We start from the raw sequence: 25,601 nt of genomic DNA, 5'->3' as shown, positions 1-25,601 counted from the left end.
CAAGGGAACCTTCCTGCCCCACACGGGGTCAGGTTCCCCACATGTGCTCGTATCATTTTGAACTGCTCCTTCCTGACACTGAACATAACTGGCCGTCTCACCTGTGGCCAGGGGCCGGAGAGCTGTGTGGGGCAGAGCCTGAAGCCACCCTGTGCCCCTGCAGTACTGGGTCCAGCAGAGGGCCTTGCCGGGGAGGACAGCCAGGAGGGCTGTCCTGAATGCAAGAACCCACAAGCCATGCTGTACCCCACACCAGGGGGTCTCACTGAGCCCTGGAACCCCACTCCTTGGTCCTTTCGTGTTCATGTCTCCCGGCTCTATTTAACTGTTAGAGGTGTTGGGGAAAGTGGTGAAGCAGACAGGGAAGGCCCTGTCCTTGTGCGGTTCACATCCTAGGGGAGGAGCTGTGACAGATGGGGACACTGAAGCCCCGGGTCAGCCGGTAACAGAGCCAAGCCTGAAGCCAGCTGACAGCCAGGTGGTTACTAAAGCCGGGGGCACCCCTGTCTACTAGGTGGGGAAACTGCTCCCATTGGTCCTTTGAGCAAAGCCCCTTCCCACAGGAGTCACACCAGCCACCACAGCCAACATTTGTTTGAGGGCTAATTCTGTGTGAGGCACTCACTGCGCTGGCCGTCCAACCCTCACAGCAACCCAGCAAGGGGGCGAGAATATTACCTTCATTTTGGGGACAGAGAAGTTGGGCCTCAGGAGGAGATAGCTGCTTGAAAAGGGAGGTACTAACTCTCCTCTTCCTTCTTCTGCTCCTTTAGCTGAATCCTTAAATACCATCACCAGTAACAACCACAGTGGCCACGCTCACACTTGCTAAGGGCTTCCTGTGGCTCAGCCATGCCATCACCTAAGCCTTCATCTTCCAAATAGGGAAACTGAGGCTTGACGAGGTAAGGTGAAGAGTAAGTGACTGACAGCAAGGGCTCCATTCTGGGGCTTTCCGACACCCAGCCCAAGCAACTAACCCAACAACAGCCCATCCCTCAAGGAAAACGAGCAGTCTGCGCCCCACCCAGAAAGCTGTGATACTGGTTCGGCACGTCACCCACCATCCCTCACAAAAGCTCCTTATTAGGGAACGTTTGGACCCTAAACATCATCTGCTTGCCCAGAGAATGATCTAACAAGACCTCTGTACCAACCACCACCCACGCTCGTGTGAATATGGTTTCCAGGTCTATCTTCCCTTCTCCTCCAAGAGGTAACCACCGTCCTAAACATTGTGTCTGTCATTGCTTGGCTTTCCAAGCGCTTCACAGAGAAGAACAAATTCCCACACAACACACTGCTGGAGTTTACTCTGTAAAGCCACCTTGTACAAAGGCCATCATTCAGAGTGTGCTCGTCTGAGGCCTGGGCTCTGTGCTCAGCATGCCACATGGCCCTCATCCAGGCTGGTGGATGCAGTGTGGTTTGTTGTCACTGCTGTGCTGCTCTCCGCTGCTGTGACAGAACTGTGATTCTGACAGTGTGCACAGGGCACTGCAGCCTTCCACTGGTGCGAACACTCGGGACCCCTGGTGCGAACACTCGGGACCCCTGGTGTGAACACTCAGGACACCCGGTGCACGAGTGCAGGAGCTCAGAGTACATGTCTAGGAGTGCCACTGTGAGACACGGAGCAGGTGCACCCTCAAACGTGACTAGAACGTGCCTTACTGTCTTCCACAGCGCCTGGGCCGTCTGTACCCCCACCGACAGGGTCCTCCAGCACCGCCGCCCCGCGTTCCTCACCTCACTATCCCAGGCCTTCTAACTCCTGTCCATTGGGTAGGTGGGTGGGCAGAGGCGGCAAGCTGTCACCTAACTGGCTTCCCCTGAGGGGGTGCCACCGCCACTTACTCTTCACGTCCAGCTGGGCCGCGTACTTGGTGAAGCCCTTCAGGCAGACCTTCTCGCCGATCAGGGAGAGGAACTCCTCGAAGGCTGGGCCCGCCTCCTCGTTGTTGTACATCTCCTCCTCGGAGCTCTGGCCTGCCCTGCAGTAGAGCACACCCACCTTGTGCTTCCGGCAGAGCTGTGGGAGCAAGGACGGCTGTGAGAAGACAGGCCAGGCGGAGATGTGACCGGGAGTAAACAAAAGGGCTTTCTAAGGCGCTGCACCCTAGGAGCCGCTGGTGGGGTCGCATGGAAATGAAGGGCCAGAGCCGGAGGGGAAAGAAAAAGGATGGTAGGGCCTGTCCAGTTGTCCCCGTGCCGCCCGCTCTTGTTCTCCCCAGGGAAGACAGCTAGTGATGCCATTCTCAGTGAAAGGGCCTCCGTTGGCCAGGTTCCCATAGCGGGTGGACTGGGGCTGGCTGAGATTCTGCACAAGGGAACTCTAGAAGTTCAGGGCCCACAGTCAACATTTTTTTAGGGAGTGCGTCCCCGGTAGCCACATTTGCTTTACGTATTGCCAATTCTCCTGGTCAAGGGGACTGGAGCACAGACAGAAACCTGACTTGAGGGTGGGCTGACCAGACGCTCTTCCAGGATGGAGAGTCAGCTCGCTGGGCTCTACATCGCGACAGCCTAGCGACTCTAGGACCATGGCGGAGGCATGGTCTATCACGGGGCCGAGAAACAGAAGGCACCAATGTGTAGCGAGAGGGAAAAAGGAAGCAGAGGTGAAAGACCCAGGGATGGTGATCCCGATGGCCTTCTCACCCCAGCCATTTCCCTCCCAAGACCCAAGTTCACTCTTGCCCTTGGCATCTCTAGAATTTGGTTATAGATCCCTCTGTTTGCTGAAACTAGCTTAAGTAGGTTTGTTTCTTGCAAAACAAACAAGCAAACGCAAAAGCAAAAACCAAAGCGACCAAGGGAAAGAGGTCTGGGAGCGGGGTTGCGGGCCGTGGCCCCAGTGGTCCCTCGCCCCCCACAAGCCCCTGGCTCACCCCCTGCTCGTCCAGCTTCAGCAGCTGCTCTGTCACCTTGGGGGTGTTGAGAGCCAGTCGCAGGCAGTGGATGTTGAGTTCTGGGATGACGTACTCCAGGGCGTCCTTCAGGGGGAGGCCCCGCCCTGTCCCATGCTTCGTGGCTGTGGGTGTGGCATCCTCCAGGATGGAGCCCCGCAGGGTGATGAGCTGCTCAAAGCAGAGAAGGGAAGGTGAGGGGGCTCTAAGGACCCAGGAAGGGTTTCCAAAGAGATGTGCGTGATGGTTAGAAGCTTGGGCGCTGGGCTCAGAAAGTCCTGGGTCTGAGCCAGGACTTGAACTTGCTACCTCCTGGCTATGTGTCCAAGTGGCTTTATATCTCTGAGCCTCAGCTTCCTCTTTTGTGAAGTGGACACAGTGACAGTTATCATAACCCCAAAGGGGTGTTGGAAGGACTGAACGCTGCCAGAGACACAACACGCCTGGCACATTCCTTCCTTCGTCCGCTCCTTCTGTGTGCCAGCTCTGATCCACGTGCAGTGAGTAAGACGAAAGACTCCTGCCCTCACGGAGCTGACGTGCTGGTGAGGGAGATGGACGGTGTCAGGCAGTAGGAAGTGGAATGAATAACACAGGCACCACGTGACAGGGAGCACTCGGATGACAGCTCTCGTTGTGGTTATTACACTTCTATCACATCATATCACGGCATAGCAGAGCATACACACGCTATGTATGCTCTTATGTAAAACACCTGCCTGCCCCCGACACTGGCACCATCTTGGATCTTCAACTATGGCACTGGTTTTCAACTCGGTTTCATGATAAAAATCGCACCAGTGAGTATAATTCAGAAGCCCTGGTGGTGCAGTGGTTAAGCGCTTGGCTGCCAGCCGAAAGATCGGTGTTTGAACTCACCAGCAGCGCTGTGGGAAAGATGTGGCAGTCTGCTTCTGTAAAGATTTACAGTCTTGGAAACCCGATGGGGGAGTTCTGCCTTGTCCTACAGGGTCACAATGAGTTGGAATCTTGATGGCAATGGGTTTTATGGGCTCTAATTCACTTTATCTGCGGAGGAGCCCGGGTGTGCAAGTATGTATCAGCATACGTATATATACACACACACACGTATATACACACATTTTTAATCCCCTCTCAAGTGATTCTGATGTAGCAGCCGGGATTGAGAACCTCCAGTCAAAGGCAATCATGACCATCTCCTTCCTCTTCCCAAGATGTTGCTTTCCTAAACTGGAGTAGCCATGTGGAAATGTGAGGAGAATTTTGCTTGGGGGAGACTTTGGAAGCAGATTCTCTTGTCTAATAAAAGGTAAGCCCTTTTCTACCTTCCACTCCTCTTGCTCGGGACATGGGTATGAGGATGCGATGTCTGGAGCTGTCGTAGCTATCTTGTCATCACGAGGGAAGAGACAAGAAAATCACAGGGAGGTTGACCCTTCTACTTTTACCTCTAGCTTTCTTATTAAGTAATTCAAATAACCCCTATTTGTTTCGGCTTTGGTCAGGCAGGAACTGAACTCACTGTGCAGCTGAAGTCACTCCTAACTGATACATACTTTAATAATATGTCACATTTATGAAGGCCATACTGCATTCCAGGTACTGCAGTAATTACCTAATTGCACGTGCAGGTCCTTTTAGGGGAGGTTTTATTATCTCTATTTTACAGATGAAGAAACTGAAGCTCTAAGAGGTTAGGCACCTTATCCAGGCACAGATCTGACGAGTGTCTGAACTAGGATTTCAAGTCAGGTCTGACTGCTCCAAAACCTTGTTTTTTTTTCTTTTGAATTTTTTTTTACTGTAAGTATAACCCACAAACAGAAAAATGCATAAAACACGTATGTACAGCTAAAGGAATGATCACCAAATGAACACCGGTAATCGCCATCCAGATCAAGACACACATTTCCAGCCCCCGGAAGCTTCTTCGTGGGCCTGATCTCCTTTCCGAAGCTAACGCTCTCTCACTTTCAACACTGTCTTTGATTTCTGACTATTTCTGAGCTTTGAGCAGTTTGTATTCTTTCCTATCTGGCTTGTTTCTCTTAACACTGCATGCGTGAGATTCGACGGCACGGTTGCCGCAGGCCGACGCTCTTACCCCAGTGATGTAGCCTACGTCCTGCTGCTGAGCACTGGAGCTGCTTCCAGCGTTTCACAACTGTGAACAGCACCGTTACGAAAATGCACAGAAGCACTTCTTGGGCACATGAACGTGCTGGTTATTTGGGGGGCTTTATACCTAGGGGAGCCCTGGAGGCGCAGTGGTTAAGAGCTTGGCTGCTAGCCAAAAGGTTAGCAGTTTGAATCCATCAGCTGCTCCTTGGAAGCGCTATAGGGCATTTCTACGCTGTCCTATAAGGTCACTATGAGTCAGAATCGACTCGATGGCAATGAGCTTTATACTCTGAGAGAAGCTGCTGAGTCACCAAGCATGTTAATCTTCAATCTTACTGAACTGCCAAAATTTTCCAAGTGGTTGTACCAATGTACACCCTGCTAGCCCTGTCTGAGAGCCCTGTTGCATCCCGTCCTTGCCAACACAAGTTCACGCTTTTACCTGCGACGTGCACTGGCCATCAGTTACGCCATGCCCTGGGCCAGGCACAGCGGGTCCAACACAACACCTTGTAGTGCTCCAGACCCTAGGCATGGCAGAGGGCTAGAGCACCACAAGGGAAAAAGTTCTACACCTGAGGGGCTTGTTAGAGGCACCAAAAACACATTTGGGGTTCTGGTTGAAAGACCACAGGAGGATCAGCGTTAACTGAAAACTCACGCTCACCCTAAGACCACAGACAGACTCAGGAGGAGGCAAAAACAAACCTGTCAAGACTTCATCTCTGAGAATACAACTCATCCTCGGCAAACGGGACCTGGCAGGAGGCTCAGGTGGAAAGAATGACACGAGCTCGATGTTGGGAGCTCCCGGCTCTGGCCCTCGTCAGCAGTAAAAACAAATCTCTCTCACCACCGCAGGGTGGTCCTCCCACAGATCGCGAAGAGCAATGATGTCGGATGCTCGGCCCGGCCAATCTGGGTGGCCCTGGGGCTGTGGTTTCAATGCAGTGCTGACAGGCGGGATCTCTGTTCCGAGATCCCACGGACCCTGTCCCACAGTGCCCTCTGCTGGGGCCTAGTGACCGGAAATGTTCCTTCTTCCACACCGGAGACGGTGGCCTCCAGCTGACCGAGGCTTAGGACTTGAAAAGCTCCCAGATTTCCCTTCTCCCCTGGGAGTGATAACAGGACAGTGGCAGGTCACAATGACAGGCCACCTCCACCTTCCACCCTGGCCCTTCTAACCGGTTTAGGGCAAATGCCTCCTCACGGGTGCTGTGCCCCTGCAGCCACCAGGCTCTGTCCACCCTTCCCACAGCAGCGGGAGGCCCGTCACGGCTCTCCTCGGGGCCCTCTAACGACTGCCCGTCTCTTCCCACGTAAAACCTAAACATCTCCCCTCGGCCTGCACATCCGGCACCATCTCAGAGGTGACAAAGCAAGTAAGCCGCGAGAAGGACTCAGTGCCCCGTGAGCAAACCAAAGACCCAAACCAAACCCACTGCCCTCCGGTCGGTTCTGACTCTCAGCGACCGCACAGGGTTTCCAAGGCCGGAAGCCCCTACGGAAGCAGACGGCCGTGTCTTGCTCCCTCTGAGCCACTGCTGGCTTTGAACCGCCGACCTTTCAGCTAGCAGTCGGTTGCTTTAACCACCGCACCACCAGGGCTGCATTTGTAAGCAAAGAGGTTCCCATTGGGTCAGGTTATTCTCCGTTTGCTCCCGACCCAGACGCACTGTCTTTCTCTGTGGCCTGGTCTAGGGCACACCCTTTAAGAACTTTTCCATGGGGGTGACCTGGGGGTCAGACTGCCTGGGTTCAAACCCCAGCTCTGCCCCTGCGTGGCCCTGGGCAAGTTGCTCAGTTTCTCAGTGCCTGTTTCATCATCTCTAAAATGGGAACGATGAGTGACTACCTCAGAAAGTTGAGAGGATTCCATCAGATAACGCCTGAGCGGTGCTTAGCATACAGTGGGCGCTCAACCCGGGTCAGCCACTGTATGCGCACGCACATCTAATGTACACGACAAGCCACGCAGGGAGTTAAAACATTTAACATTTTAAGGTGAGGAGTGAGCTTCTCAGACCACGTGGACACTTGAGACTCTGTTGGCATCTCCTGCCTGGAGGGGAGATGAGAGGGTGGAGGGGGTTAGACGGTGGTGAAACGGACACGAAAAGAGAGAGTGGAGGGAGGGAGCGGGCTGTCTCATCAGGGGGTTAGTAATTGGGAGTGTGGAGTAAGGTGTATGGAAGTTTTTGTGTGAGAGACTGACTTATCTGTAAACTTTCACTTAAAAAAAATTAAAGCACAATAAAATTAAAAAAAAAAATTCTAACATCTTAAAACCTTGAACAGGAAGCTATGGTTTGCTTTTTGCCTACTTCACAGCAATCGTTCATATCAACATACATATTGTGTTATCTTCCCCTGGAGCCTTCGAGGAGAATGTGGACTCTTGGCCTCCAGAGCTCTGAGACAATAAATTCCTGTAGTTATAAGCCACCCACTGTGTCATGACAGCCCTGGAAAACCAATGCATATTGCTTAATCTGTGTCTGTCATCAGGGCCCTCGTGGCGCAACGGTTAAGTGTTTGGTCAGCAGTTCAACTCCACCAGCCGCTCCTTGGAAACCCTACGGGGCAGTTTTACTCTGCCCTGTAGGGTGGCTATGAGTGGGAATCAACTCGAGGGCAGTGGCGAGTATCTATCTACAGACATCATACACGCTCAGGTGTGACTACTGAACACAAACGGGCTCATTAGATGCATTATTACCTTTTCTTTTTCCACTAAATAAACCAAAACACCAAGCCCGATGCCATCGAATTGATTCCGATTCATGGTGACTCCAAGACTCTTTTTTCTATTTTACAAACTTACTGTATTGTTTACATCCTTAACAATGAGCATGTTATTTTTTAAATTAAAAGCTGATTAAAAAAATAAATTTCCAAACCTCTAACCCTAACAAGGAAACCCGTGGCGTAGTGGTAAAGAGGTCAGGCTGCTAATCAAAAGGTGGACAGTCTGAATTCTCCAGCTGCTCCTCAGAGACCCCACGGGGCAGTTCTACTCCACCCTACAGGGTTGGTACGAGTGGGAACTGACTTGACAGCAATGGGTTTGGTTTTCAGTAACCCTAACAAAACTAAGGCTTGCCAAAAACTCCTGCTTGCTGAGCCAAGGAGGACCCCGTGGGCTTGCCGAGGCCAGACAGGCCCCGGCGGGTTGGGCTCCCTGTCTCCTGGGTGAGGTGGTGCCAAGCAAGGAGCCCAGGAGAGGGCAGCCCCGGTGTGGCGCTCATTCTGTCCAGGCTCACTGGGGTGGGGGCAGGGGCTGGCATTTTAGGCGTGTGGTGCCAAAGCCCAGCTCCAAGTCTGTTCCTGCCTCGGCGGGCAGCTAAGCACTGCCAACGCTCACTTCCCATCTGCCAGGGGATACAGGCCCACTCACAGCTGTGCTCGGTGGATGAGGGTGGCCACCTGGGGCAGTCTGGCTGACTGGCTTGGAAGGCAGCCTGGGCCCTTGCTCTGGACCCTGCTCCAGAGGTGGCTTGCTCTGCCAAGTCTGGGGCACAGACGTGTGGACAGAAGGACAGAACTTTGTCCATGCTCTCCAGCATGGCTCTCTGACCTCTAGGGAACAAATGGCATCAGAACCCATTTTACAGATGAAGAAACTGAGGCCACAGAGACAAAGCCATCTGCCCAAGGTTACTAGGCTAATGGGTAGCAGGGCTAGACCTGAACCCAGGGTTGTCTGTTTGCAGAGCCCAGAATGCAAGCTCCATTTAACAGATCGTAGGCTCAGAAGGCAGGCCCATGTGTGGGCTCTGCCACTGTGGGACCTCTCTGGGCCTCAGTGTCCTCATCTGTAGAATGGGGGTATAATGGGGCCCACTTGATGGGACTGCAGAGGGAACTGATGGGTCAGTGCACATAGAACACTGAAAGCAGGGTGTGGAGGAGCATGTGGTAGGAATGGCTGTGTTACTCTGATTGGGCCATGTGACCCTCAGCTCCACCTCCACAATGGGAAAGGCTTTAGGACCAAGAAAAGCAAATCCTGCTGGCCATTGCCCCACACCTCAACTCCAACGGGGTCCCTCAGGCCTGAGTGCCCCTCTGACAGGACAGCTCTGCCAGGGCCGGGCCCAGGGCTGTGTGTGAGGGCAGAGAAAAGCCTGGTTGCATGAACCTCAGGGTGGGCCACAACTCATAGAGCTGACTGGGGTGTCACAAGAAGACACGCCCCACAGCTAACGTTAGTGGGCCCCCCAAATGCCAGACCCAGCACTGCCTGCTGTATATGCGCAACCTTGCTGAGCACACACCACTGTCTTGTGAGACTGGAACTCCCAAGGGGGAAATAGGCTCTGGAGGGGAAGCCATGTGTCCAAGGTTTCACAGTTGCTGAGTGGCCCAACTAGGGCTCACACCAGGTCTCCAAAGCGCCAGGCACAGTCCTACCCCAGGACCTTTGCACTGGTTGTTTCTTCTGCCTGGACTGCTCTTCTTCTAGGTGTCCGCAAAGCACCCTCCCTCACCTCCTTTAGATCTTTACTCAAATGTCACTTTCTCAGTGACACCTCCCTTGGCCATCCTGTCTAAAAATCTCACTGCTCCTCCACCCCGTCATCACTTCTTATCTCTCTCTTCCCTGCTTTATTTTCCACCTTACCATGTAGCACACTATAGAATACACAGATTAATCCTGTGTATTGTCTGTCTCTGCTGTATCTTGTGGAATGGAAGCATCCCAGACCTGTGGGGGTAAGCCTCGAGGGCCCCTCTGCCCTGCCTGGGGTGGATCAGAGTCCCCAGGGGCTAGCCTTGTGGGTGCTGGGGGGGTGGCAGCTAAGTGGGCAGGAGCAGGCATGGGCTGTGAACAGCATCAAGCCAGTTTCAGACTTGCTGAATAGAAACCACAGTGAAAAATTTATATCCTGACCCAGTATCTTAGTTAGCCAGTGCTGCTGTAACAGAAATACCATAAGCGGATGCCTTTAACAAATAAATTGATTCTCTTACAGTCTAGGAGGCTAGAAGTCCGAATTCAAGGTGCCAGCTCCAGGGGAAGGCTTTCTCTCACTGCAGGTTCTGGGGGAAGGTCCTTGTCATCCATCTTACTCCGGTCTAGGAGCTTCTTGTCCAAAGGACACGTTCTCCTCCCAGTTCTGCTTTGTTGGTGGTAGGAAGTCCCTCTCCTCTCTGCTCCTTCACTCTTTTATATCTCAAAAGAGACTGACTCAAGACACAACCTAATTCTATAGATTGGGTCCTGCCTCATTAACGTAAGTGCCTCTAATCCCGCCTCATTAACATCACAGATGTAGGATTTACAACACATAGGGAAATCCCATCAGATGACAAAATGGCGGACAATCACACACTACCGGGAATCATGGCCTAGCAAATTTGACACACATTTTTGGGGGACATAATTCAATCTATAACACCCAGCATCTCTACACCAAAGTCTCATGACTCTCAGTCCATGTGATGCAATTTATTCTACATATTCTATTTTCATTTAGGAAAATGTGGCACTGAGTTGAATTCAGAACTCACGAGTGGGTCCGACCTGCAGCTTGAGCTGAGTTCATCTAAGCCCAGAGGCAGCAGAGCTTGTGGCTAAGGGCACAGGCTGACACCAGCCCTGCCACTTGCTGGATGGTGTTCTGGGCAAGCCACTCAGCCTCTCTATGGCTGCTTTGTCATCTGTAAGTGAGGATGACAGTGCCTTCATCACGGAACTGCTATGAGAGCTGAGTTAATATGTACAAAGGGCACAGAACAATGCCTAGCACATAGCAAGTGCTAAGTAGATTTGCAGTCATAACTGTAATTGTGATACATACTATCAATGAAAAAAAAAATAAAAAAAAACCAGACCCGTTGCCGTCAAGTCAATTCCGACTCACAGCGACCCTATAGCACAGTGTAGAACTGCACCATAGGTTTTCCAAGGAGTGGCTGGTGGATCCGAATTATCGGCCTTTTGGTTAGCAGCCGGAGCTCTTAACCACTGTGCCACCAGGGTTTAACACACAGTCACCATTTCACTTCACCCAGCAGCCCCCTTATATCATGAAATGGTCTGACGCAGTGTGAGCTGTCATCTCACGTTCTGTCCTGGTGCTCAGCTGGCCAGAAAGGGGAGAACTGGGAGGGAACCGGGGAGACAGAGGGCTTGGTGACCACCTGCATGCAGGACCTGTGGTTTTGGGTCTCCTCCCTTCAGCTGCCACAAAGCCTCCATGCCATCCCATTTGCCCTCAGCAGGAAGGTCATCATCAGGGGACGGGGCTCATACAGTATCTGCCAGCATGGATGTGGTCCAGGGCTCGGCTGGCCCCAAACCCAAAGTTCCTGGCAGTGGCAGCCTGCTGGGTTCCCAAGCCTGGGCAAAGGCTTGGCCCACAAGGTTGGGGGGGAATGCATGGCTGAGGGAGACCCATTAGGGAGAGCTGCCCAGCTACAACTCCTCCTTTTCTGAACAGGTCTTCCTCACTTGGGTCTGCTGGAAGTCTATCATTTTTGCTTGACCAGCTTCTTTCTTTGTGCTGAGGAGCTGCCCTGCTGCCTTGTCAATCATGATGCCATACCCTGCCCTTCCCTGCCCGGCCCCACCCCTGGTCCCAGGCGAAGCACAAATCCTAGACCTGGTCAGTTTCCTTTAACACCCCTGACCACCGTGATTGGTTCAGGGCATGGGCCTGGCACGACAGCAAAGCCAATCAGAGTCCTGCCTGGAGATTCAGCAAGGACGGTATAAAGATGTAGCAGGCTTGGGCAGCCAGTGCCATTTCCTGGGGACGTGGAGAGAGCTCACTGGTAACATTCATGATGCAAGAAGAAGCAGAGCCTCAGGACATGCAGAGAGCTCACTGGTAACGTTCACGATGCATGAAGAAGCAGAGCCAAGTGAGTGAGGAGGCAGGGAACTCTGACAACCTCATTTGAGCCCCTGGGTCCAGTCATGCCTGAAGCTAGACCACCCCTGGATTTATGGTTACAGGAACCAATGAATTCTCTTTCTGACTTGGGCCAGTTAAAACTAGCTTTCTGCTTAGAGCAAGGCTGCCTCAGGGGGTTATGCTGTGGACCAGGCCTTGGCTCCATACCACAGCTGACATTTAATCCAGGGAAGGCCCTGACCAAGCCAGGCCAACGAGATTCTCTGCTTAGAATGGGGAGAGACAGGTGGCGGTGCGTTCAGCTGAGCAGCAGCAACAGCGGCGCCTGCTATAGAGGTTCCTCAATTCCTACCCTGCCTGGGGCTCACTGTCCTAATCCTTGCCTTTCTGCAGGACACCTCATTATACTGAAATAATCCCTACAGCTCCTTTCTTTCTCATGCTAACCAGTTTGAAAAAAAAAAAAAAAAAACAGTCTCTTGCAAATAAGATCCTCTGGGCTCTGCAGTCAGGTACTCTGGATTCAAATTCTGGACGTGGCCACTTTGTGGCCACTTATTCCTGGTGGGATCCCAATCACCCCACACAAGCTGCTTCGTCTCTCTGAGTGTCAGTTCCCCACCCCCCATGTGTTGCTGGGAGGATCCCATGAGATGAGGTGGGGGAAGAGATTGCCCACAGAAGCTGACACAGGGAAAGGGCTCATATGGGAGCGGCACTGTTTATGGGATCCGTGACAGTGACGGGACCTACCTCTCGGGTCCGGAAGATGATCCTGTACTGGTACTGAGGCCCATGGTCCTTGTGGTCCTCCAGCTTCTCTCGTTTGATGCTCACAGCCACCGGCCCCAGCTTCTCGTCCACGCCGAAGTAATTGGCATGCTCTAGGAGGGAGGACCAAGTAAGATCACAGTCAGCCCACAGATGGGGCAGGCTCTCCTTCACTCCGTGGGGTCCTGGCTACACAGGCCTCATCCCTGCCCACGGCCACACTCAAGGGAAAGATTGTTAACAGGTAAAAGCTGGGCTCTGCCTGCCTTACTGTGCTCCCTCGGCCAAGTCACTGAACTTGTCTGAGCCTCGGTATCCACATTTGAGAAATGGGTGCCCTGACAATACCCTCAATTCATACAGCTGATGTGAAGTGGAAATGAAACAATGCACATGAAATGCTTAGCACAGGGCCTGGCAGGCAGTAAACCAAGCAGGACTGTGATAACCCTGTATTTCGAAAGGCTCTCCTGGTTTAGGTGCCGCCGAGTCGGGTCCAGCTGCCAACCTTCCGGTCAACAGTCCAGGACAAACCGTCTGAGCCACCTAGGGACCCCGCTGTCGTTGTTGTTGGGTGCTGTGGAGTCAGTGCCAACTCACAGCAACCCTGCGTGTAACACAACACTCTCCAGGCCTGTGCTGTCCTCACAATCATTTTTATGCTTGGGCCCATTGTTGCAGCCACTGTGTCAATCCATCTCGTTCAGGGTCTTCCCCCTCAATAAAAATAAAAAAACTCATTGCCCTCGAGTCAATTACGACTCATAGCGACCCTACAGGACAGAGGAAAACTGCCCCATACGGTTTCCAAGGAGTGGTGGATTCAAACTGCTGACCTTTTGGTTAGCAGCCAAGCTCTGAACCAGGGCTCTTAACAGGGTTATTCAAATCCTGTACATTTCGGGTATTAAAATCTGACCATTTCAGGTGGCCTGCATGAAGTGGTTAACACTCTAGCCTAGAGAGTCCCCTGCTGGTTCAAATCTGAGCTCTGTCACTTGCTAGATGCCTGACCAAGGCCACGCCACTTAAGAGCATTCTCGTAAGTAAATGGGTGAAGAGCGGGACACTTGTCTCAGCACAGCAGTGAGGACTGCCTCAGTTAACGAGTGCAGCGCAGGGCACGCGGTCGGCACGCGCTAACTGCTGGCTGGGACTGTCTCCAGGGCATGCCGTTCCTTACAGAAAAGGGACCAAGACTCCAGCCCTTAAGCATCATGTTTATCTGACCATGTTTCTTTAAAAGCCCATTGCCACTGAGTCGATTCTGACTCATAGTGACCCTACAGGACAGAGAAGAACTGCCCCATAGGGTTTCCAAGGAACAGCTGGTAGATTTGAACTGCTGGCCTTTTGGTTAGGAGCCGAGCTGTTAACCACTGCGCCACTGCTTTTTTTTTCTTCAGGGCAACAGTGACTCTGATGAGTCATCCAACCCAGGTCTCCTGCTCTCTCCCCTAAATGACAGCCGTCTCCCTGTTTTGCTTTTTCCAAAACATGCTGTCTCATAACCCTTCCAGGCAAACAGTTCTTCCCAACAGATACCCCAAGTATCCCTTACTGTCTAACCCAGGGCTGTCTAAGCCCAAAGCTAGCGCTGCAGCACGAGCCAGCTGACACTTGTTATGTTTAACCAGGACACATGTGACACTCTTTACAGACTGGATACCCACAGCAGTCCGTCCTGACTCAAGTCTCGGAAGCATCTACCCACCGCCAGAAGCCTTTCCTTCCACCCCGTGCTCTGATTAACTGATGGCTCCTGTTTTCACAGGGTGTGCTTGGCAAATCAAAGGCTAATCTAGGGCCCAAACAATGTGTTAATTAACAGTCCCAGTCAGAACAGCACGAGCAGAGGCTTGAGCAACGCCCCCCTCCCCTCCACAGCAGTCCGAGAACAAACACGCAACGCCACAGACGCAGTTCATTCCAGAAGCTGCCTCAAGTTTTGCTTTTTTCACCGGTTCCCACCTAGCACCTTGCGGTCCTGACACAGAGCGGGCACTCGATGAACACCGACTGACAACTTGTTCAGCCATGCGCTTTCAGGGCTACAAGGGACTTTGGGAAATGACACGGCCTTTTTTTCCTCTTAAGCCCCATGGGTGCTAACCACGTGCCTAGTGAAGAGCTAAGTGTTTGATGGACAACCTGATCCTCACTCCATTCCTTTCTTGTATGTGTTCCCAGGTGTGGGCTGAAAAGAACACGTTCTCTGGCGGGTGGGTAGATACAACGTTACAAACACACACTTAGGAATGAATGTACACGTGTGTGTACAAGTCATGGAGGTTATTAACTGGCTTATTCAAATGCTCTACGATTTGGTTCCTAAGATCTGACAACTTCAAAGACAGCATCTGTGAACTTCTCCCTCCAGGACTGTGGCTTTGCCCATGGCTCCTTATCAGGTTTGAGGTATGTGCCCCCAAACCGGGCTGCTAGATACACAAAGGTTCACTACGATCAGAGCTTCTTGGTGAATTTTTAAAAAATCAATAAAGTGGCCTCCTCAGTTGCTCTAAAAAGTGCTTTTTGTTCTGAAATGTACTTTGGGTAATAGGGATGTTGCCTCATCTGGCTTCTCTTGGTTAGTGGCTGTCTGGACTTTGTTCTTCATCCTTTATTTTCAGTCTCTGTGTCATTTTGCCTTTGGGCATGTGATGCTGCTATAGTCATCCCCACTTCTCACACGAGGACCCAGAGTTCGAGGGGTGGGATGTGTCACGGTGCTAATAAGCTATGAAGACACCACCAACCCAGGGCTGTCGAGCTCCAGAGTTGGAGCTCCAGAGGCTGCATTCTGAGCCCTGCGGCCCAGCCCAGTGACATCTGTTACATTTAACCGGGACACTGTGGAAAAGGTTTGCAAACTACTGACTGTGGACTGCTAGCTGCCTGCCTTCCCTCTTCCCTTAAAGAGAAACCCTCTAATTTTGGAGGGAAGGGGAGTGAAGCACGGGGCTGTACCTAGCTAAGAGCCTGCATCTGCCAGCCTGCCTTGCAGATAGGAGTGGCCAAGAGATTAGAAGCAGGATTAGATGGGGCTTCTGGGAAGTCCTTTAGAGGGAGCTCACTTGACTGGGAGGTCTGCCTTTTTGCCCTTAAGAAAACCAAACCAAACGCGTTGCCGATGAGTAGATTTTGACTCATAGCAACCCTATAGGACAGAGTAGAACTGCTCCATAGGGTTTCCAAGGCCGTAAATCTTTACGGAAGCAGACTGCCACATCTTGGAGCAGCCAGTGGGCTCAAATCACTGACCTTTCGGTTAGCAGCTGAGTGCTTAACTCCTGCGCCACCATGGCTCCTCTTTTTTGCCCTTACCTCTTCCTTTTTTTCCTCTGTCTGGAAACAAGAAGTGATGGCTGGAGCTTCAGCAGCCATCCTGAACCAGGAGAAAACCAAGAATGCTAAAAGCCATGCACTAGCTGGCATGGGAACCCTGGTGGCATAGTGGGTAAGTGCTATGGCTGCTAACCAAAAGGTCGGCAGTTCAAATCCACCAGGTGCTTTTTGGAAACTCTATGGGGTGGTTCTACTCTGTCCTATAGGGTCACTGTGAGTTGGAATCGACTCAGTGGCAAGGAGTTTGGCTTTCTGGTTTATGGCCGGCATTCCACCAATCCTGAGGAGTAACCATGGCGGCCCTGGGCTGCTGGCTGTTGGACATCCATATTTGAGAAATGACCTTTTATGCTGCTTAAGCCTGCACCGGCAACTGTAATTCCGAACTGATGCAGCTGCCAGCATTTAAAAACTAGGAAAGCCTACATAAAAATCTGAATTAGAGGAGATTCTTGAAAAACTGGAAAAGCTCAATGCAACAGCGCGTGCACAAGCAGCAGGAGACAAAATAGATACCTCGGACCTCGTAAAAGTTAAATACTTATGTTCATTAGAAGACTTTATCAAAAGAGTAAAGAGGAAACCTACAGACTGGGAAAAAAATCTTTGAGAATGACATAACTGATAAGAGTGTAATATATACAAAATGTCTACGACATAATAATAAGACAAATAACCCAGTCAAAAACTGCGCAAATGACATGAACTTCATCAAGGAGGACATTTCGAATGGTCAATGACCACATGAAAAGATGCTCACCATCATCAGCCATCAGACAGATGCAGAGCAAACCCATAATGAGATACTGTTTCCCTCCCACTAGGATGGCTGACATTAAAAAAAAAAATCATTAACAAGTGTTGGAGGGAATGTGGAGAAATTGGAACCCTCGTCCACTGCGGGTGGGAATGGAAAATGGTAGAGCCATTGTGGAAGACAGTCTGGCAGCTCCTCAGAAAACCAGAGGCAGGGCTGCCATGTGACCTAGCAAGTCCGCTCCCAGGTCTATGCCCTAGGGATCTAACAGAAGTGACGGGAACAAACACATGCACGCCCACATTCATGCAGCACTATTCACAATTGCAAAAAGGTGGAGACAAGCTAAATGCCCTCCAACAGATGAATGCACACATGTGGTGCCTAATATAGTGGAATACTGCTCCACGATAAAGAACCAGTTCCCAAAATGTCTTACAAGCTGCATGAACCTAGAGGGCATTATGTTATACAAAATGAGTTAATCACACACACAAAAAAAGTATGTTCTCACTTTTATAAAATGTCACCAACAGGTATACACAGAAATTAACGTTCATTAGTGATGATCAGGAGGGTTCACTCTGTAGCAAGTAGACACCAGTTATTTTTGACAGTGGGAACGGTAACACGGAATGCGGGTAATACGTGCACAGCTTGACCAAGGCAACAACCACCAAAAAATACTATCTGCCTGTATATACAGGTGTGTATGTAGGTGTATACATATGTATGCCTACATATATATCGCTGTTACAAAATTATATATGCCATAGCAATTATCAAAGATTTCTTTCCTTGTGTACATATTAGCGACATTGTTTACCTCAGTCAAGCTGTGCACATTTACCCTGGTTCCATGTTACCTTTCCCATCATCAAAAATAACTAGATGTAGGCATATATGTCCCCCATGTGTCTGTCAGCGGGTCATACTGTGGGGCTTGCGTGTTGCTGTGATGCTGGAAGCTATGCCAATGGTATTCAAATACCACCAGGCTCACCCATGGAGGACAGGTTTCAGCTGAGCTTCCAGACTAAGACAGACTAGGAAGAAGGGCCCAGCAGTCTACCTCTGGAAAGAATTAGCCAGTGAAAACCTTATGAATAGCAGCGTAACACTGTCTGATATAATGCCGGAAGATGAGCCCCCCAGGTTGGAAGGCACTCAAAAGCTGACTGGGGAAGAGCTGCCTCCTCAAAGTAGAGTCGACCTTAATGACGTGGATGGAGTAAACCTTTCAGGACCTTTATTTGCTGATGTGGCACGACTCAAAATGAGAAGAAACAGCTGTAAACATCCATTGATAGTCGGAACCTGGAATGTACGAAGTATGAATCTAGGAAAAGTGGAAATTGTCAAAAATGAAATGGAATGCATAAAGATAGATATCCTAGATATTAGTGAGCTGAAATGGACTGGTACTGGCCATTCTGAATCGGGCAATCATATAGTCTACTACGCTGGGAATGACAACTTGAAGAGGAATGGTGTTGCATTCATCCTAAAAAAGAACATTTCAGGATCTATCTGGAAGTACAACAGTGTCAGAGATAGGATAATACCCATATGCCCACACGAAAGACCAGTTAATACTATTATCCAAATCTACGCACCAACCACTAGGGCCAAAGATGAAGAAATAGAAGATTTTTACCAACTTCTGCAGTCTGAAATTGACTGAACATGCAGTCGGGATGCACTGATAATTACTGAATTACTGGTGATTAGAACGCAAAAGTTGGAAACAAAGAAGGACTGGTAGTTGGAAACTATGGCCTTGGTGACAGAAATGATGCCAGAGATCACATGACGGAACTTTGCAAGACCAACGACTTCTTCATTGCAAATACCTTCTTTCACCAACATAAACGGCCACTATACACATGGACCTCGCCAGATAGAATACACAGGAATCAAATCGACTACGTCTGTGGAAAGAGACAACGGAAATGCTCAATATCATCAGCCAGAACAAGGCCAGGGGCCGACTGTGGAACAAACCATCGATAGCTCATATGCAAGTTCAAGCTGAAACTGAAGAAAATTAGAACAAGTTCACGGGAGCCAAAGTACAACCTTGAGGATATTTCACCAGAATTTAGAGATCATCTCAAGGATAGATTTGATGCGTTAAACACTAATGACTGAAGACCAGATGAGTTGTGGAATAACATCAAAGACATCATACATGAACAAAGTAAGAGGTCATTAAAAAGACAAGAAACAAAGACCAAAATGGATGTCAGAAGAGACTCTGAAACTTGCTCTTGAACGTTGAGTAGCTAAAACGGAAGGAAGAAATGACTGAGTAAAAGAGTTGAACAGAAGATTTCAAAGGGTGGCTTAAGAAAGACAAAGTGAAGTATTATAATGACATGTCCAAAGACCTGGAGACAGAAAACCAAAAGGGAAGAACACGCTCAGCATTTCTCAAGCTGGAAGAACTACAGAAAAAATTCAAGGCTCGAGTTGCAATACTGAAGGATTCTATGGGGAAAATATTAAACGACGCAGGAAGCATCAAAAGAAGATGGAAGGACTACACAGAGTCACCACACCAAAAAGAACTGGTTGACATTTAACCACTTCCCACTCCACCCGCTGCCGTTGAGTCGATTCCGAATCATAGCGACCCTATAGGACAGAGCAGAGCTGCCCCATAGTTTCCAAGGAGCGCATGGCAGATTTGAACTGCCGACCTCTTGGTTAACAGCCGTAGCACTTAACCACCATGCCACCAGGGTTTCCTTAACTACATCCGGGGGTAGCATATGATCAGGAACCAATGGTACTGAAGGAAGAAGTCCAAGCTGCTCTGAAGGCCCTGGCGAAAAGCAAGGCTCCAGGAATTGACGGAATATCAATTGAGATGTTTCCACAAATGGACGCAGGGCTTAAGTGCTCACTTGTCTATACCAAGAAATGTGGAAGATAGCTACCTGGCCAACTGACTGGAAGAGATCCATATTTATGCCTATTCCCAAGAGAGGTGGTCCAACTGAACGTGAAAATTATTGAACAATATCATTACACATCACACACAAGTAAAATTTTGCTGAAGATCGTTCCAAAGCAGCTGCAGCAGTGTATCGACAGGGAGCTGCCAGAAATTCAGGCCACATTCAGAAGAGGACGTGGAACCAGGGATATCATTGCTGATGTCAGATGGATCCTGGCTGAAAGCAGAGAATATCAGAAGGATGTTTACCTGTGTTTTATTGACTACGCTAAGGCATTCGACTGTGTGGATCATAACAAACTATAGATAACACTGCGAAGAATGGGGAATTCCAGAACACTTAATTGTGCTCATAAGGAACCTGTACATGGATCTAGAGTCAGTCGTTCAAACAGAACAAGAGGATACTGAGTGGTTTTAAGTCAGGAAAGGTGTGCGTCAGAGTTGTATCCTTTCAGCAAATATGCTGAGCAAATAATCCGAGAAGCTAGACTACATGAAGAACAACGGGGCATCAGGATTGGAGGAAGACTTACTAACGACCTGCATTATGCAGATGACACAACCTTGCTTGCTGAAAGCTAAGAGGACTTATAGCACTTATTGACAAAGATCAAGGACCACAGTCTTCAGTATGGATTACATCTCAACATAAAGAAAACAAAAATCCCCACAACTGGACCAATAAGCAACATCGTGATAAACAGAGAAAAGACTGATTTCATTTTACTTGGATCCAGAATCAACACTCACGGAAGCAGCAGTCAAGAAACCAAAAGACGCATTGCTTTGGGCAAATCTGCTGCAAGGGATCTCTTTAAAGTATTAAAAATCAAAGATATCACCTTGAAGACTAAGGTGTGCCTGACTGAAGCCATGGTGTTTTCAATTGCCTCATAAGCATGTGAAAGCTGGACAATGAATAAGGAAGACTGAAGAACTGACACCTTTGAATTGTGGTGTTGGAGAACAAATCTGTCTTGGAAGAAGCGCAACCAGAATGCTCCTTGGAAGCAAGGGTGAGACTCTGTCTCACATACTCTGGACATGCTGTCAGGAGGGATCAGTCCCTGGAGAAAAGCATCCTGCTTGGGAAGGTAGAAGGTCAGGGAAAAAGAGGAAGACCCTCAACAGGATGGACTGACACAGCGGCTGCAACAATGGGCTTCAGCGTAACAATGACTGTGAGGATGGCGCAGGACCCGGCAGTGTTTCCTTCTGTTGTATGCAGGGTCAGTATGAGTCGGAATCGGCTCGATGGCACATATATGTAGGAGCCCTGGTAGCACAGTGGTTAAAGCACTCAGATGCTAACCCATATGACGGCAGTTTGAACCCAACAGCCACTCCACAGGAAAAAGATGTGGCAGTCTGCTTCCCCAAAGATTACAGCCTTGGAAACCCTGTGGGGCAGCTGTACTCTGTCCTATAGGGTCACCGTGAGTTGGAATGCACTTGATGGCAGTGGGTTTCTCTTTATTTTATTATAGGTGTATGTGTACGTATAAGGAGCCCTAGTGGTACAGTGGTTAAAGTCATCAATTGCTAACCGAAAGACTGATGGTTAGAAACCAGCACAAGGTCCTCGGGAGAAAGATGTGGCTGTCTGCTTCCATACAGCTTTACCCTATGGGTCGCTATGAGTCAGAATTGACTAGGTGGCAGTTGGTTGTTTTTTTTTTTTTAAATATTGGTATATGCACACATATATATACACACGTATGCATATATATAATAAAGCACAGGGGGGGGGCACAGTTACTGATACTTCTTAGACATAATCAAATATCCCAAGGGATTGGGTTTCTGGGTTTGAAGCTTAGGACCATAGTCTCGTGGGACAACTCAATCAACTGCCATAATATAGTTCATAAAGTTACGCTCTCCATCCTAGTTTGGTGTGTAGTGTCTGGGGTCTTAAGAGCTTGTAAGCAGCCATCTAATGGTTTACAACAAATATGAGAATGTAAGGAGGCAGGAAAACTAGACTAATGGAAACGGAACAACCAGAAGAGAAATAGTGAGAATGCTCATATACTGTGCAGAACGTAACCAGTGTCACCGAACAACTTGCGTAGAAACCGTTGAATGGAAACTTAAACTGCTGTGTAAATGTTTACTAAAAACACAATATTACTTAAAAAAAAAAAAAAAAACTGGAAAAGCTGGCAACACTGGGTTTGTCTGTATTTCCTGCCTCACTCAGTGAGCTGGAGCTGAGCAGGGGGTGCGGACTTGCTGTGCTAGGCTGCCTCCTGGGATTGCCCACCAGCGCCAATGAACCTAATGATGTGCCAAGCCCAGCTTTCCCTGGTGTTGACACCTTCCAACATCAACAGGTCCACCTTCAAAACTGCTCAGAACCGGCCTGCTGCTTCCCTACTCCTGCTTCCAACCTGATTTCGTTGTTTCCTAGCTGGACTGTGGGAGCAGCCTCCTCCCTGGCTCCCTATTCCACCCCTTTCCCAGTCTGTTCCCCACAGGCAGTCAGAGGGAACCTGCAGACACCCCACTCAGATCAGGGCCCTCTGCTGCTCAAAACTCTCCAGCGGCTCCACTTCATTCAGGTAGAAGCAGGAGTCCCCCCTGTGCCCCACAAAACCTCTCAGGACCTGCCAGGTCACCTCTGCGCCTCAGCTCCTTCTGCCCTCCCTCCTCACACTACCCCAGACACACGAACCTCCTTCCAGGTCCCTCAGGGCTCCAGAGCTTTTCCGCTTGCTGTTCTTACATCAGGAACAGGCTCCCCAGAACCCCACACAGCCACCCCTCACCTCCTTCTGTGCAGTGCTCACCTGGCCCCTACTTCTGAGGCCCTCCCTGCCCGTTCCCTACTGGACACTGCAGCCCGCCCACCCGGGCCTCTTTCCCTCCTCCTTGCCTGACTTGTCCCTGCAGTAATTATCACCCCCTGACGCTTGATAAGTTTTATATATTGATCTTGTTTTATTACTTGTCTTCCTCCATTAAAGTGTAAGCTCTGGGAAGACAGGGGTTTCTGCTTTCACCTGGTCAGGGCTGTATCCCTAGGTTCTAGAAGGTGCCTGGCACAGAGCTGTTCCAAGCACCTATGTGCTCAGTAAATGCACATCTCCCGGCACCCCGCAGCTCAAGGCTTGCGGAATGCGGGCCTGGCACCGGCCTCGGCTGAGCTGGTAATGGGCTCGGCTCCAGGAAGCCTCGCGGCCGCTCTGAGCTAGATCTCACTGCCTGCTGCCGGCTCAGAGCCGGGCCGACACACGGCGGCCTCGCCCCCCACACCATCACCTTTGCCCACAAAGTAGTCCTGGTAGTAGCGCGCGCCTAGGTCCACGTGCTCGATGCTGTACTGCCGCGGGCGGCTCTGCGTCCTCTGCTGCTCCTTGGGCACCTCCAGCACTGAGATGCTGGCGTTGGTGCGGTAGGCGCTCAGCGCGGGCTCGGCCGGCCGGCCCTCGCTCCCGCCGCCGCCGCCGCCGCCGCCGCCGCCGCCGCCGCCCGGGGAGCCCACGGAGGCCCGGGAGAAGCTCACGTTGCGCTCGCACTCGCCGCCGATCTCGTTGCGGAAGTGCGGGCAGCTGAGCAGCAGGTCGTTGCTGTTGTCGTCGCCGAGGTCCTGCTCCAGGTTCTCTTTGCAGTTCAAGTCCTCCGTGCTGGCGAAGGCCGGGTCCAGGCCCCCCAGGCTGTGCGCCCGGGACGCCGTGAGGGAGGCCACGGCCGAGGCGGCGGAGGCACCCGTGGTGGTGTTCCGCCGCTGCGCCACGGACACCCTGTTGGCGGCCGCCTCGTTCAGGTCGAACAGCATGCTCTGCACATCAAAATGCGCAAAGCTCTTCTGGCAGACCCACGGCCTGCTGGCCTCCGGGGGGCTGCGACCCTCCTCGGCCTCCCCGGGGCAGCGCGCAGCCTCTGCCTCCGCCTTACTGCCCCGCAGCTTGCGGAAGATGGACGCGTCCACCGTGTCCCCACCGCCGAGGCCCCGCACGGGTTTCTTCCGGGCCTTCTCCTTCAGGGGCTGCAGCGGCAGGAGGCTGTCCTTTGGGGGCTGCCCATTCCGGGGGTCCGCCTTGGCTCCGCTGCCGCTGCTCCCTGCAAGGTGCAGGCCGGGGTCGACCCGCAGGAGCTCAGCAAGGTTCTGGCAGCCCCGGGGCTCTGCCTGCCCGCTGCGGAACTCGTTGAGGATGTCGAAGAAGCTCTGCTCGGGCACGCCCTGCACGTCGATGGAGGACGTGCTCCCGTACTCGCGGAAGAGCGGCAGGGCCCCCGCGTGTCGGGCCCCCCGCGGCTCCCCGGCCTCGTCCACGTCACACTCACTGAGGGTGATCTCGCTGCTGCTGCGGTGCCGCAGAGGGAGGAAGGCCCTGCCCGGGGACCGGGGCCACCCGTCCTGGAACTCCACATCCTTGGACCTTCTCCTGGCGAGTCGGTGGAAGGCCTTGGACCCTGAGGAAGCTGGGGTGCTGGCGGGGGGCTGCCCGTTCTGTACGCTCCTCGTGGAATGGGGGACCTGCGTTACCTGTGCTGTCTGCGCAGCCTGGGTGCCGTCTGCGTCCTGCGAGGGGCTTGGGTTGTTCTGCTCTCTCAAGGCCTCTCGCTTGGGCGGCCAGTCGGCCACCCTTGCACGCACACCCATCTTGGGCATTGCGGGGGTGGTGGGGCTGGGGCGGGTCGTGGCAGCGGGGCTCTCACCAACAGGCTGGGGCATGCTGCCGTTTTGGGCCCAGAATCCCATGGAAGCATAGTCCCCCGAGTGTGGCCCTGGGAGGATGTCGGCCCCCCTGGCCCCACAGCTGGCTGCCAGGTCCACGCCATCATTGGGAATGGGCCGATAGGTGGTCATAGTCCACGAAAGTGCTACTGGCCACTGTGAGCTGTGGTAACTCTATGGGGTTCCCCAGCTCTCAGCCATTGTTCAGGGCCGCCAGTCCCAAGATGAAGGATGATGGCCCCTGAGACCTGACTGGAAGGTTGGGAGCCTGTGGGGTCCAGTTCTCCACCATTGCTGTGGACCACTGAGCTGGGACAGCCTCAGGAGGCAGGTGCTGTCGTTGGGGCTCCAGGTGGAGGGCTCAGCAGGGCAGAGCAGGCGGCAGGTGCTGTGGAGGGCTGGCAGGCTGCAGGGGCATCCTCCTCGCCATGCTGCAGAGGGGAGAGAAGGACAAGGTAAGATGTGAGGGCCGCGTCACCGCTCCTGGAGAATACCAAGCACGGCTTTTGAGCAGTTTTACGCCTCAAAAAAATTTTTTTTGTATCATGGAATTTCAAACATACTCCAAAGTAGAATAAAGAGTATGATGAGGCCTCCATACCCATCACCAGCTTAAGCGACCATTAACTGTCTGCCAGTCCTGTTTCATCTGTCCATCCACACCTAGACCTTTACAGAAAACTGAGATGAAACTCACACAACATGAAATTCACCCCTTTACGGAACGTTTCCATCACCCCAAACACCCCCAATCCCCCCTTCCTTACACCTTTAAAAAAAATTTTTTTGCCAAAATATTTTAAATTAAACCCCAGACATCAAGTCATTTTCCTTTAAACATTTTAGCTTACTAACTAACAGATAAGGTCTTAAAAAGACAATCATGACACCATTATCACACTCGTCAAAATTAACAAGAATTCTTCCATATCACCTAATGCCCTGTCTGGAGTCCTGGTGGTGCAATGGGTAAGAACTCGGCTGGCTGCAAACCAAAACCTCAGTAGTTCGAATCCACCAGCTGCTCCTTGGAAACCCTATGGGGCAGTTCTACTCTGTCCTATAAGGTCAATATGAGTTGGAATCGACTCAACCACAATGGGTTTGTTTTCTTTTTTTTAATGCCCCATCTGCATTAAAATGTCCCCCATTGTCTCACAGGTATCTTTTTAGACTCGGTCTTTGCAAACCAGGATCC

The 25,601-nt window shown here is 51.3% G+C and overlaps 1 protein-coding gene across 6 annotated transcripts in view; it reads right to left on the bottom strand.

The window, feature by feature from the left end:
- Positions 1 to 25,601, bottom strand: part of SIPA1L3 (signal induced proliferation associated 1 like 3) — a 291,228-nt gene that overhangs the window by 101,290 nt on the left and 164,337 nt on the right. For 5 of the 6 annotated variants that reach the window (XM_064293577.1, XM_064293578.1, XM_064293576.1 and 2 more), the window contains 4 exons: positions 22,984 to 24,834; positions 12,632 to 12,762; positions 2,892 to 3,080; positions 1,858 to 2,032 (listed from right to left, as the gene is read on the bottom strand). In XM_064293577.1, coding sequence (XP_064149647.1) covers positions 1,858 to 2,032; positions 2,892 to 3,080; positions 12,632 to 12,762; positions 22,984 to 24,535 — 2,047 coding nt within the window. In that variant the 5' untranslated portion in view covers positions 24,536 to 24,834. The remainder of the gene's footprint in view (positions 1 to 1,857; positions 2,033 to 2,891; positions 3,081 to 12,631; positions 12,763 to 22,983; positions 24,835 to 25,601) is intronic. The other variant, XM_064293579.1, reaches the window with a different exon arrangement.

The sequence above is a fragment of the Loxodonta africana genome, chromosome 11 (genome assembly GCF_030014295.1).
Source record: "Loxodonta africana isolate mLoxAfr1 chromosome 11, mLoxAfr1.hap2, whole genome shotgun sequence".
Classification (NCBI taxonomy): Eukaryota; Metazoa; Chordata; class Mammalia; order Proboscidea; family Elephantidae; genus Loxodonta; species Loxodonta africana.
Note: the sequence above shows the minus strand (reverse complement) of the source record. Positions and strands in the feature narration are given on the sequence as shown.